Source organism: Phyllobates terribilis, unplaced genomic scaffold, assembly GCF_046119375.1.
Source record: "Phyllobates terribilis strain yellow unplaced genomic scaffold, ASM4611937v1 Scaffold_11__3_contigs__length_659146591, whole genome shotgun sequence".
Taxonomy (NCBI): domain Eukaryota; kingdom Metazoa; phylum Chordata; class Amphibia; order Anura; family Dendrobatidae; genus Phyllobates; species Phyllobates terribilis.
This window is the reverse complement of record NW_027362771.1, coordinates 644,013,156-644,025,261: the sequence shown is the minus strand read 5'-3', so window position 1 is coordinate 644,025,261 and position 12,106 is coordinate 644,013,156. Positions and strand designations below refer to the sequence as shown.

The window sequence follows — 12,106 nt, the reverse complement described above, 5'->3', positions numbered from 1 at the left end:
CTGCAGTAGGTGGTGCCGGCTCCCAGATCCCTTTTATCTGTATCACCCTGCAGGAGGCGGGGCCGGCTCACAGCTCCCTCTATATATATCACCCTGCAGGAGGCGGGGCCAGCTCACAGCTCCCTCTATATATATCACCCTGCAGGGGGCGGGGCCGGCTCACAGATCCCTCTATATACATCACCCTGCAGGAGGCGGGGCCGGCTCACAGCTCCCTCCATATGTATCACCCTGCAGAGGGCGGGGCCGGCTCACAGCTCCCTCTATATATATCACCCTGCAGGGGGCGGGGCCGGCTCACAGATCCCTTTTATCTGTATCACCCTGCAGGAGGCAGGGCCGGCTCACAGCTCCCTCTATATATATCACCCTGCAGGAGGCTGGGCCGGCTCACAGATCCCTTTTATCTGTATCACCCTGCAGGAGGCCGGGCTGGCTCACAGCTCCCTCTATATGTATCACCCTGCAGGGGTCGGGGTCGGCTCACAGCTCCCTCTATATGTATCACCCTGCAGGGGGCGGGGCCGGCTCACAGCTCCCTCTATCTGTATCACCCTGCAGGAGGCGGGGCCGTCTCACAGCTCCCTCTATATGTATCACCCTGCAGGAGGCGGGGCCGGCTCACAGCTCCCTCTATATATATCACCCTGCAGGGGGCGGGGCCGGCTCACAGCTCCCTCTATATGTATCACCCTGCAGGGGGCGGGGCCGGCTCACAGCTCCCTCTATCTGTATCACCCTGCAGGAGGCGGGGCCGTCTCACAGCTCCCTCTATATGTATCACCCTGCAGGAGGCGGGGCCGGCTCACAGCTCCCTCTATATATATCACCCTGCAGGGGGCGGGGCCGGCTCACAGCTCCCTCTATATATATCACCCTGCAGGGGGCGGGGCCGGCTCACAGCTCCCTCTATCTGTATCACCCTGCAGGAGGTGGGGCCGGCTCACAGCTCCCTCTATCTGTATCACCCTGCAGGAGGCGGGGCCGGCTCACAGCTCCCTCTATATATATCACCCTGCAGGGGGCGGGGCCGGCTCACAGCTCCCTCTATATGTATCACCCTGCAGGGGGCGGGGCCGGCTCACAGCTCCCTCTATCTGTATCACCCTGCAGGAGGCGGGGCCGGCTCACAGCTCCCTCTATCTGTATCACCCTGCAGGAGGCGAGGCCGGCTCACAGCTCCCTCTATCTGTATCACCCTGCAGGAGACGGGGCCGGCTCACATCTCCCTCTATATGTATCACCCTGCAGGAGGCGGGGCCGGCTCACAGCTCCCTCTATATGTATCACCCTGCAGGGGGCGGGGCCGGCTCACAGCTCCCTCTATATGTATCACCCTGCAGGGGGCGGGGCCGGCTCACAGCTCCCTCTATCTGTATCACCCTGCAGGAGGCGGGGCCGTCTCACAGCTCCCTCTATATGTATCACCCTGCAGGAGGCGGGGCCGGCTCACAGCTTCTCTATATATATCACCCTGCAGGGGGCGGGGCCGGCTCACAGCTCCCTCTATATGTATCACCCTGCAGGGGGCGGGGCCGGCTCACAGCTCCCTCTATCTGTATCACCCTGCAGGAGGCGGGGCCGTCTCACAGCTCCCTCTATCTGTATCACCCTGCAGGAGGCGGCGCCGGCTCACAGCTCCCTCTATCTGTATCACCCTGCAGGGGGCGGGGCCGGCTCACAGCTCCCTCTATATGTATCACCCTGCAGGGGGCGGGGCCGGCTCACAGCTCCCTCTATCTGTATCACCCTGCAGGAGGCGGGGCCGTCTCACAGCTCCCTCTATATGTATCACCCTGCAGGAGGCGGGGCCGGCTCACAGCTCCCTCTATATGTATCACCCTGCAGGGGGCGGGGCTGGCTCACAGCTCCCTCTATCTGTATCACCCTGCAGGGAGGGCGGCTCACAGCTCCCTTTTGTCAGGGTATATGTCGTCTACACCCTCACCCGGGTAATTCTTGATGAAGGACTTGTACAGGTTGCCCAGCTCTTCTCCGCTGATGTAGCGGTTCGGGTCGTCTGGTGATTTGAAGTCCAGATCGTATTTTCCTTTGCGGAAGAATTCGGATGCAGCGACGTCCATCCCGATGACGATCTTGTCTGGGTATCCGGCCTTCTCGATAGCGGCTTTCAGGAGCTCCAGAGCTGCAGGAGACACAATGCCCTCGTTCATTCCCCGCTGATCTCCGGGTGCAGACATTATACTGTACGATTATATGATGAGGGGCACGCGGGTCACCGTCACACCCTGCAGCGCCTCAAGGTGCCTCGTCTGCTCACCCTCATTGTTCTCCAGGATGTTGGGAGCAAATCCGCCCTCATCCCCCACGTTGGTGGCATCTTTGCCGTACTTGGCCTTAATGACAGCCTTCAGGTTATGGTAGACCTCCGCCCCGATGCGCATGGCCTCACGGAAGGTTGATGCCCCCACAGGAAGGATCATGAACTCCTGCATGGCCAACTTATTACCGGCATGGGAGCCACCATTAATGACATTGAAGGCCTGAAGAGAGACAGAAATAATGAGGAGACGGAGAGACGAGAGAGAATGAGGAGAAGGAGAGCGGAGAGAGAATGAGGAGACGGGGGGACGGACAGAGAGAATGAGGAGACGGGGGGACGGACAGAGAGAATGAGGAGACGGAGGGACAGACAGAGAGAATGAGGAGACGGAGGACGGACAGAGAGAATGAGGAGACGGAGGACGGACAGAGAGAATGAGGAGACGGGGGGACGGACAGAGAGAATGAGGAGACGGGAGGACTGTGAGAGAGAGAATGAGGAGACGGGGGGACGGACAGAGAGAATGAGGAGACGGGAGGACTGTGAGAGAGAGAATGAGGAGACGGGAGGACCGTGAGAGAGAGAATGAGGAGACGGGAGGACTGTGAGAGAGAGAATGAGGAGACGGGAGGACCGTGAGAGAGAGAATGAGGAGACGGGAGGACCGTGAGAGAGAGAATGAGGAGATGGGGGGACGGACAGAGAGAATGAGGAGACGGGGGGACGGACAGAGAGAATGAGGAGACGGGAGGACTGTGAGAGAGAGAATGAGGAGACGGGAGGACCGTGAGAGAGAGAATGAGGAGACGGGGGGACGGACAGAGAGAATGAGGAGACGGGAGGACTGTGAGAGAGAGAATGAGGAGACGGGAGGACCGTGAGAGAGAGAATGAGGAGACGGGAGGACTGTGAGAGAGAGAATGAGGAGACGGGAGGACCGTGAGAGAGAGAATGAGGAGACGGGAGGACCGTGAGAGAGAGAATGAGGAGACGGGAGGACCGTGAGAGAGAGAATGAGGAGACGGGGGGACGGACAGAGAGAATGAGGAGACGGAGGACGGACAGAGAGAATGAGGAGATGGAGGGACGAGAGAGAGAATGAGGAGACGGTGGGACGGACAGAGAGAATGAGGAGACGGGGGGACGGACAGAGAGAATGAGGAGATAGAGGGACGAGAGAGAGAATGAGGAGACGGGGGACGGACAGAGAGAATGAGGAGATGGAGGAGGGACAGAGAGAATGAGGAGATGGGGGGACGGACAGAGAGAATGAGGAGACGGGGGGACGGACAGAGAGAATGAGGAGACGGAGGACGGACAGAGAGAATGAGGAGAAGGGGAGCGGAGAGAGAATGAGGAGATGGAGGACGGACAGAGAGAATGAGGAGAAGGAGAGCAGAGAGAGAATGAGGAGACGGAGGGCAGACAGAGAGAATGAGGAGACAGAGGACAGACAGAGAGAATAAGGAGATGGAGGGACGAGAGAGAGAATGAGGAGACGGGGGGACTGAGATAGAGAATGAGGAGACGGGGGGACTGAGAGAGAGAATGAGGAGACAGAGGAGGACAGAGAGGATGAGGAGATGCAGGGACGAGAGAGAGAATGAGGAGACGGGGGGACGGACAGAGAGAATGAGGAGACGGAGGATGGACAGAGAGAATGAGGAGACGGAGGACGGACAGAGAGAATGAGGAGACGGGGGACGAGAGAAAATGAGGAGACGGGGGGATGGACAGAGAGAATGAGGAGATGGAGGATGGACAGAGAGAATGAGGAGATGGAGGACGGACAGAGAGAATGAGGAGATGGAGGGATGAGAGAGAGAATGAGGAGACGGGGGGACGGACAGAGAGAATGAGGATACGGGGGGACGGACAGAGAGAATTAGAAGACGGAGGACGGACAGAGAGAATGAGGAGATGCAGGGACGAGAGAGAGAATGAGGAGACGGGGGGACGGACAGAGAGAATGAGGAGACGGAGGACGGACAGAGAGAATGAGGAGATGGAGGACGGACAGAGAGAATGAGGAGACGGAGGACGGACAGAGAGAATGAGGAGACGGACGGACAGAGAGAATGAGGGGACGGAGGACGGACAGAGAGAATGAGGGGACGGAGGACGGACAGAGAGAATTAGGAGACGGGGGGACAGAGCGTGAACGAGCAGACGGGGACGGAGAGAGAGAATGAGGAGACGGGGGACTAAGAGAGAGAATGAGGAGAGAGGGGGACAGAGAGAGAGAGAATGAGGACACGGGGGATGGGGAGAGAGAATGAGGAGATGGGGGGACGGAGAGAGAGAGAATGAGGAGATGGGAACGGAGAGAGAGAATGAGGAGACGGGAACGGAGAGAGAGAATGAGGAGACGGGTACGGAGAGAGAGAATGAGGAGGCAGGGGGACGGAGAGAGAGAACAAGAAGACGGGGGATGGAGAGAGAATGAGGAGACGGGGACAGGGAAAGAGAATGAGGAGATGGGGGAACAAAGAGAGAATGAGGAGACAAGGGGACGGAGAGAGAGAGAATGAGGAAACAAGGGGACGGAGAGAGAGAGAATGAGGAGACGGAGGGACGGAGAGAGAGAATGAGGAGACGGGGGAACGGAGAGAGAGAATGAAGAGACGAGGGACGGTATTATTTTTGGGGGAATGCAATACTGAATACTCACAGGGACGGGAAGAATAATATCGGGGTTTCCCGCGAGGTCAGCGATGTGCCTGTAGAGGGGGACCCCCTTCTCCGCTGCTCCGGCCTTGCACACGGCCAGGGACACCCCCAGGATTGCGTTAGCACCAAACTTAGCTTAAAGTAAAGAGGGAAATCAGATTTTCTCCCCACGGACGTCTCGTCTCTCACATCTCTTCATACTTACATTTGTTCTCGGTCCCATCCAGCTCCAGCATCAGTTTATCGATCTTCTCCTGCTCCACAACGCTGAGTTTCTACAGAGACAGAACGTGGAGATGAGAAATCTCGCCTCAATCTACAGACCCCCATCTACTGGTCCAGGGCGAGACATATACAGGACCATCAGACCCCCGTCCACCATACTCTGGACCATCAGACCCCCGTCCACCATACTCTGGACCATCAGACCCCCGTCCACCATACTCTGGACCATCAGACCCCTGTCCACCATACTCTGGACCATCAGACCCCTGATCACCATATTCTGGACCATCAGACCCCCGTCCACCATACTCTGGACCATCAGACCCCTCACCACCATACTCTGGACCATCAGACCCCTGACCACCAAACTCTGGACCATCAGATCCCTGACCACCATACTCTGGACCATCAGACCCCCGACCACCATACTCTGGACCATCAGACCCCTGACCACAGTGCGTTGGTGATGCTGTCACTTACCTTCTCCAGTACGGCGGGGACAATAGTCTTGTTGATGTGCTCCACAGCCTTCTGGACACCTGTTGGGGGTAGTAGTGGTTACAGGACATGTGGGGAAGATGGGTAGATCCTCTTGGATGATTTATAATGGTCTTACCTTTCCCCAAATATCGTGATTTGTCGCCATCTCTCAGCTCCAGAGCCTCATAGATTCCTGTGGAGGCTCCACTCGGGACCGCGGCCCGAAACATCCCTGTCATAGTGAGGACACAGGATAAGAAAGCGCACAGCTGCTAGCAATCTATCTCCTGAAATACTCTGTGCTGCTCTGGAATCAGCCTCACACCTAGAGACCCGTGACCTCTGTACCTGAGTGTTGTATAATGAACACACGCACCTTTCCCGGTGTACAGGTCCACCTCTACGGTAGGGTTACCCCTGGAGTCCAGGATCTCCCGAGCATGAATCTTCTGTATAGACATGATGCCCTGAGGAGCAGGAAGGAGAAATGAGGGGACAGAGATCACATGACTGTAATAATACCAATATACACTGATCACATGACTGTAATACTAATATACACTGATCACATGACTGTAATAATACCGATATACACTGATCACATGACACAAATAATACCAATATACACTGATCACATGACTGTAATAATACCAATATACACTGATCACATGACTGTAATACTAATATACACTGATCACATGACTGTAATAACACCGATATACACTGATCACATGACTGTAATAACACCGATATACACTGATCACATGATTGTAATAATACCAATATTCACTGATCACATGACTGTAATAATACCGATATACACTGATCACATGACTATAATAATACCAATATACACTGATCACATGATTGTAATAATACCGATATACACTGATCACATGACTGTAATAACACTGATATACACTGATCACATGACTGTAATAATACCAATATACACTGATTACATGGCTGTAATACCAATATACACTGATCACATGACTGTAATAATACCAATATACACTGATCACATGACTGTAATACCGATATACACTGATCACATGACTGTAATAATACTGATATACACTGATCACATGACAGTAATAACACCAATATACACTGATCACATGACTGTAATAATACCGATATACACTGATCACATGACTATAATAACACCAATATACACTGATCACATGACTATAATAATACCGATATACACTGATCACATGACACTAACAATACCGATGTACACTGATCACATGACCGTAATAATACCTGTGACGAAACAGCTTCTTAGCTTAATCAGCCAGACGTTTACATTTGTTAAGCCAAGAGACGTACACTATTGTGTTTGTGTTGACTTGTAAATGTATTGTCTGGTCAAGAAGGACATACTATTATTTGTATAAACCTGAATGTTTATTTACAAGAGCCCCCTGCTATACCAACTATGTAAATTGATTAAATGCTCAAACAATGAGGCATGTTCCCTGTGGAATAATACCCTCCCTAATTCTTGACCAGTGGATGTGTGCTTGAAAAAACAATTGTAACTATTTAAGGGACATATGCCTCTGTAGCAGACAGAATTGAAAGAGAGACTTTGCAAAGAGAATCAACAATCAGACAGACTCTTCAGGACATCAGCTCGGTAGCATGGCTCGATCCAGAGAGACACAGATTTGGATTCTACATGATTCCGGCCTAAGTGTACACGGTCCTGACTTGAAGGATACATATCTACTCCATTGACCATCAGAGAACCCATGGATACATTTGGGGAGACATTAATGAATACCTGAGCAAGAGTCTTGGCATTCGGAAGTGCTGGTAATGCGATGAAACTACAACCACCAGAACCACAGTCTTGCCTGCAGATACCGGTAGGTCAGTAATAAAATCCATGGACAAGCGTGTCTGACGCGCCCCCTGGGCCATATTCTTTAGGGGAATACCCGGAGCCGGATCAGATGGGGGTTGTAGTCTCCGAGTGGCTGTGACCCGGTCCGTGCCCAGGGTGTCAAGCTCAGAGTATGTGGCAGTCCTACAGATGTTACAAAGTTCGTTATGTCGACTACGCCACCCGTTGGATTGCGGTCACTACGGCCGCCGCTGCAGCAGGGTCCGCTGAGGCTGATGGTGTTGGTGCAGCTTTAGATAGTATAACCCCCAACGGGAGGGGTATGGCCTCAGGGGGTCAGGTGCAGAGGATGGGGGTTGTGGTGGTGCAGCGTAGATGATAAGTAAAGACAGAGTCGGGTTGTGCAGTTCAGGGTGTTTACTTACTGCGGATATTCCGGTCACTCCGGCCTTGAGTGACCACCCGAGCCGTGCTGCGTCCACCAGGTCCTGGATTCAGCCAACCCCCAAGCAAGTCCGGAGCGTGTCCCTGAGCCCTCCTTCTTGTCCTTTCTTCTGGCCGTCCCCACCAGGGATCCACCTAGGTCCAGCTCCCTCGGGCCTTCTGTTGGGAGACCCTTGGCCTTGGGTTCCCTGACCCTACACGTGGTTTGCCTTCAGGGTGGATGTGGTGGGTGGCCGTGGCAGATCCTGCCCACGGCCTCCGGTCTCTGGCTGAGGTATGCTTTAGCCCCCACCAGTTTGGGATCCGGTACCCTGTTGCCAACTCTTCACCCTGTGATTGTATTTGGGGTCTCAGAGTTCCTTCTTTCTCCCCCTCTGGGTCTTTCTTTCTCTCCTCTCTCACTCTTGGGCTGGGGTTGCTCTGCTCTTCTGCTTTCTTCAGGTTACACTCTGACAGACTGACCCTGATCTTAGATGGTGCCCACCTTAAATACTCCCTCTATGTGTGAGCTCAGGTGACCAGCACCCAATGAGCTCCTATCTTTACCCAGGCTGCTCCCCCTATCTGCCCCTACACTACTGGGATGTACCACCCCCCTCCCACTCCAGCCAGGAACAGACTCGGTCGTACCTGCACATTTCTAAGTGGGAGTACCGTTGGTCTGCTCCTCGGAAATGGGATGTGTGTAGTGCATGCAGCTGACTGAGCTCAGTTCCACACTCCATCCTTACCCGGGAGTGGAATATCACACCTCTGGGTTGAGGTGCAATACCCCTGTAGCAGCCGAATCCTCAGGGTGCTACATTCCCCCCTGGTAAATCACAGCACGTCCTCGGGCTGTAAGATATAAAACAACACCAAAACATACAACTTTTGCATAAACAACATAATAAAACATATAAAACAACATATATTAGCAGCATCATAAAACTTTTCATATAAAACATTCTCGTAGTCGTTTCTTGCTTCTAACTCCTCCTCCGGACACTGTGCAACGTGTGCCCGGGAAAAGTGCAACAGTTTCTCTAGAAAATTGGTCTTCCTATAAAACCGGTAGGGGGCGCTTTAGGAAGCGCAACTATTTACAAAGGGATATGGCCGCTCTCAGTCCTCGGCCAGGTATTTAGGAAAGGGATGACCGCTCTCAGTCCTCGGTCAGTGGGAATAGGGACACACTGGTTAACAGTTCAATTCGCTGGTCCCAACGGGGACTATAATAGCAGCAACAGTTCACTGTGCCCCGACGGGCAACTATATACAGCTTGTACTCTGCTGTACTCAACGACGACGTCCTCCTGCTCTTTCTTTGTGGTTACCTTTAACTTCAGACCCGTCCGGGTCCTCTTGCTCCTCCTCACACCGCAGCTCCTCCTCCGTCAGGCGATGCACATGGAGGGCGTAGGGTCCTTTGGCACACTTGTGCCGGGTGAAGGTGACCTCGTCCCCTATATACAGGTCACGTCCTCTGTGTCCCTCCGGTAGGTGGGACTCAACGTCTCTTCTTGTCACGAAGACGTCGCCTGGGGTGCGGTGATCTCGGATGAAGCCCCACCCGTGCTGCATATTAAACTTGATCACAGTCCCGGTGGAAGGGGGACCATGAGCTGCACGGGGACTCCTCCTGGCCCGGCTCTTCTGCTCCGCGCTCTTTATTTGGGCTTGTTGTTCCCGGACCCGCCTCTCTCTCCGCTCCCTCTCAAAGACCTCGAGCTGCTGGCGGCAGCACTCTGCACGCTCCGCTGCGGCTGCCCGAGTCTCCTGAGTGAACCCCATGAGATCTTCTCCGGTGGGGTCCCACTCAAACTGTGCCTCCTCTAGCGGGGGCGAGGTCCTTTTTACGGGCTTTGGAACTGGAATCAGGGGTTCGTCTAGGGGTCTCTCTTTCCGGAGTCGGGGATGGTGAAACTCCGGTGGCCATATAAAGGGCTGCCCATCCGGGCACGTATGTTGGGCGAACAGATCTTCTCCCAGATGCGGCACTCTTGGTTTTATGGGCGCGGTGGTGGTGGCGCCCGGGTTGCCCAGGCCTTGCGGCCAGGCCTGGGGCACCTGGAAAGTGAAGGGCACCGTAAGGACGGCGGCGCCCTGGGCTACTTGGCCCTGCGACCAGGCCGGTGGCTCCGCGGAGGTAGGGGGCGCTGTTGGTATTGCGGCGCCCGGGGGTACTAGGCCTTGCGACCAGGCTGGTGGTACTTCCTGCTTGGTCACGCTCGGGGTCGAGGCGTGTGACGTCACAGGGGTCGCGGCTACGGCTTCCGGTTGAGGCCTAGTCTGTGGCGGTGACGTTGCGGTTACGGGCACGGCAGGGGGTACTTCGGGCTCTGCGACGGGGAGCTGGGGCAGGTACGCGGTTTCCCGGTTTGGGGTAGAGACGTCCCCTTTACCTGCCTCCTTTCGTTCGGCTCCCTTTCCGGCGCCGTCTCCGGCCTTCAGTCCTCCTGCGCCATCCTCAGAGGCGGTCTGTCTCCTCGTCTCGGGTGGCGTGCTCCGCTGACGAGTTCTTGTCTGCTGGGCCATCTCACGGCTCCATTCTGCTAACGTCTCTCGCTGCACCCGGGCCATCCTCCGTGCGAGGCCCTCCAGCGCGGTCTGTGCACACTCCCGATCTCGGGGGAGCTGTGCCAGGACCTCCACTAAGCCTAGTGGGGTCGTTGCTTCTAGCAGGCTCCTGACCAACGGGTCGGTGCTGCTCTGCTCTCCTTCCGTTGTCTCCAGCAGGCTCCTGGCCAGCGGGCCGGTGCTGCTCTGCTCTTCTTCCATCTCCGGGTAGGCTCTTTCTGGACTCAGCTCTAGGCTTCTTGTCTCCGGGTGCGCTCTCTCTAGACTGCTCCAGGCGACACCCATCTTTGTTCTCTTCTTCTCAGTCCTCCCACTTCGAGGGCGGTCCCGGGGCCACTTGGTGATTGTCAGCTCCAGGGGCAGTTCTTTCACGCTGACAGACACCTCTAGCATCACAGTCTCCGTTGGTGGGGGCGGTTTCCACTTTTGGCGCCATTTTCGGTCCTGGCCCACGATGGGAGGCGGCCTCTTGCCATTCTCTGGCACGCCCATAATGGCGTCCGCTCTGACAAGGCGGGAAACCTTTGGAAATGGCGGGAATCGTCTCCCAGTGGCGGGAAACTCTGCAGATGGCGGGAAAAAGCTGTTAATGGCGGACAACCGGCGGGAATCGATCTGTGATGGAGTCCGATGGCGGGGACCCTCCGGAACCGGCAGGAGACTTCTTTTTGAGGTAAACTTGTTCTTTTCTTCAGGCACGCAGTACCCGGTTGTTGCGGGCACGAGATCCTGCCGACTACGCCAAAGTTGACGCGCCCCCTGGGCCATATTCTTTAGGGGAATACCCGGAGCCGGATCAGATGGGGGTTGTAGTCTCCGAGTGGCTGTGACCCGGTCCGTGCCCAGGGTGTCAAGCTCAGAGTATGTGGCAGTCCTACAGATGTTACAAAGTTCGTTATGTCGACTACGCCACCCGTTGGATTGCGGTCACTACGGCCGCCGCTGCAGCAGGGTCCGCTGAGGCTGATGGTGTTGGTGCAGCTTTAGATAGTATAACCCCCAACGGGAGGGGTATGGCCTCAGGGGGTCAGGTGCAGAGGATGGGGGTTGTGGTGGTGCAGCGTAGATGATAAGTAAAGACAGAGTCGGGTTGTGCAGTTCAGGGTGTTTACTTACTGCGGATATTCCGGTCACTCCGGCCTTGAGTGACCACCCGAGCCGTGCTGCGTCCACCAGGTCCTGGATTCAGCCAACCCCCAAGCAAGTCCGGAGCGTGTCCCTGAGCCCTCCTTCTTGTCCTTTCTTCTGGCCGTCCCCACCAGGGATCCACCTAGGTCCAGCTCCCTCGGGCCTTCTGTTGGGAGACCCTTGGCCTTGGGTTCCCTGACCCTACACGTGGTTTGCCTTCAGGGTGGATGTGGTGGGTGGCCGTGGCAGATCCTGCCCACGGCCTCCGGTCTCTGGCTGAGGTATGCTTTAGCCCCCACCAGTTTGGGATCCGGTACCCTGTTGCCAACTCTTCACCCTGTGATTGTATTTGGGGTCTCAGAGTTCCTTCTTTCTCCCCCTCTGGGTCTTTCTTTCTCTCCTCTCTCACTCTTGGGCTGGGGTTGCTCTGCTCTTCTGCTTTCTTCAGGTTACACTCTGAC

General features: G+C 55.4%; 1 protein-coding gene across 1 annotated transcript in view; it reads right to left on the bottom strand.

Moving 5' to 3' along the window:
* Window positions 1-12,106, bottom strand: part of ENO3 (enolase 3) — a 70,579-nt gene that overhangs the window by 30,184 nt on the left and 28,289 nt on the right. Inside the window, exons 2-8 of the mRNA XM_073651063.1 lie at window positions 6,036-6,126; window positions 5,796-5,891; window positions 5,660-5,718; window positions 5,160-5,229; window positions 4,956-5,089; window positions 2,282-2,504; window positions 1,949-2,146 (exon numbers count right to left, since the gene is read on the bottom strand). Coding sequence (XP_073507164.1) covers window positions 1,949-2,146; window positions 2,282-2,504; window positions 4,956-5,089; window positions 5,160-5,229; window positions 5,660-5,718; window positions 5,796-5,891; window positions 6,036-6,120 — 865 coding nt within the window. The 5' untranslated portion in view covers window positions 6,121-6,126. The remainder of the gene's footprint in view (window positions 1-1,948; window positions 2,147-2,281; window positions 2,505-4,955; window positions 5,090-5,159; window positions 5,230-5,659; window positions 5,719-5,795; window positions 5,892-6,035; window positions 6,127-12,106) is intronic.